Source organism: Corvus brachyrhynchos, unplaced genomic scaffold (assembly GCF_000691975.1).
Source record: "Corvus brachyrhynchos isolate BGI_N302 unplaced genomic scaffold, ASM69197v1 scaffold62, whole genome shotgun sequence".
Classification (NCBI taxonomy): domain Eukaryota; kingdom Metazoa; phylum Chordata; class Aves; order Passeriformes; family Corvidae; genus Corvus; species Corvus brachyrhynchos.
In genome coordinates this window covers 3060319-3061849 of record NW_008236629.1, presented here as the reverse complement: position 1 = coordinate 3061849, position 1531 = coordinate 3060319, and the positions used below count along the sequence as shown (strand labels likewise).

The 1531-nt window shown below is 42.8% G+C and overlaps 1 protein-coding gene across 1 annotated transcript in view; it reads left to right on the top strand.

Moving 5' to 3' along the window:
* Window positions 1-253: 253 nt before the first annotated feature.
* The window catches only part of KCNQ1 (potassium voltage-gated channel subfamily Q member 1), a 295756-nt gene continuing 294478 nt past the window's right edge, over window positions 254-1531 (top strand). Inside the window, exons 1-2 of the mRNA XM_017726569.1 lie at window positions 254-273; window positions 1024-1114. Coding sequence (XP_017582058.1) covers window positions 254-273; window positions 1024-1114 — 111 coding nt within the window. The remainder of the gene's footprint in view (window positions 274-1023; window positions 1115-1531) is intronic.

The following is a 1531-nucleotide window of genomic DNA, read 5'->3' as shown; positions in this document are numbered from 1 at the left end:
AGGCTGGGGAGGGGATGCTGCTCTGGTGAGACCCCACCTGCAGTGCTGCATCCAGCTCTGGGGTCCCAGCACAGGAAGGACGTGGACCTGCTGGAGTGAGTCCAGAGGAGGGGCACTGAGATGATCAGAGGGATGGAGCATCTTCCCTATGAGGAAAGTCTAAGAGAATTTGCATTGTTCAGCCTAGAAAAGAGAAGGCTTTGGGGTGACCTAATTGTGGCCTTCCAGTGCCTGAAGGAAGCCCATAAGAAAGATGGGAGAGGGACATGGCATGTAGTGACAGGACAAGGGGGATGGCTTCATACTGAAAGAGATATTAGGATATTAGATATTAGGAAAAAGATTCTTGTGAGTATGGTGAGGCACTGCACAGGTTGCCCATAGAAGCTGTGGATGTCCCATCCCTGGCAGTGTTCAAGGGGCTCTGAGTAACCTGGTTTAGTGGTAGGTGACTGCCCATGGCACACGTTTGGAACTAGATGGAATCAGACCTAGGTTGTGTTTCAAATGCCAAATGTCAAAGTTCATTTATTTGGGCCCTTTTAGGAATCGGTTATAAAAGACAGTATAGGCAGAGCCTGTTAAACTTTGGCTTAGCTGTGATTTTTTTTTTTTTTCAGTTTATTGGACTTTGGAACAGCAAAAAGGCATATATCTGAAATATGTTTGGGGATTGTGTGGTGATTCAACCATAGTAATCCTTACAATGGGAAAAAGCAAGGAATGATGTTTTCATGAGGGGCCCGGAAACAGCAAGTCTTAGAGGTAGGCTAAAGCTAGTGTTACCATGTGGTTTCACTTGATAATGTCCAACCCAAAACCTTAGTGTCTGAAGAGAAATAAACTATGCAACAGGAAGCAGGATCATGCAAAAGTTACCAGCTGTGTTTTGGGATAATCCAAAACCAATGACATTTCAGTGTAAACAGATGATTTGTGATGGCATAATTATCTGTTCTCCCTATAGGTTCTTTTTACACTGCATTACATTATTTTCATTTTTTGATTTCTTTTTATTTACAGCTTCCTTATTGTGCTGATATGCCTTATCTTCAGCGTGCTTTCTACAATTGAGCAGTATGCCGCTCTTGCTACAGGGACATTATTTTGGATGGTATGTATGTGGACATGAATATGATTGATGTGTGTTTGTTCTTAATGTGCAAATTCTGATCTCCTGAGCTAACACCATATCAAGCAGAATGTTCCTTATGATTTCATCGACAACAGACTTTTCTGCTTTCCCCTCATGAGCCTCTAAAGCCACAGAAACGCCAAAAGTCATGGTAGCCCAAAAATGAAGTGGTCCCCTCTGTGGCCTTATACTGAGGACATCTGTGGTGTGTCCAATACATAACAGCTATTCTAATTAAACTTGAATCCCTCCTATTGCTTGGGTTAATCCTTTTTTCAGCCATGCTGAGGACCAGACACCTGGCCATAGCAGGGGAATAAAGTAAGTGGAAGTCCTTTCATTTAGTTGATGTCATATCCACCTTTGTTTCAAAAGTGGAGAACTCCTGTATGTTCA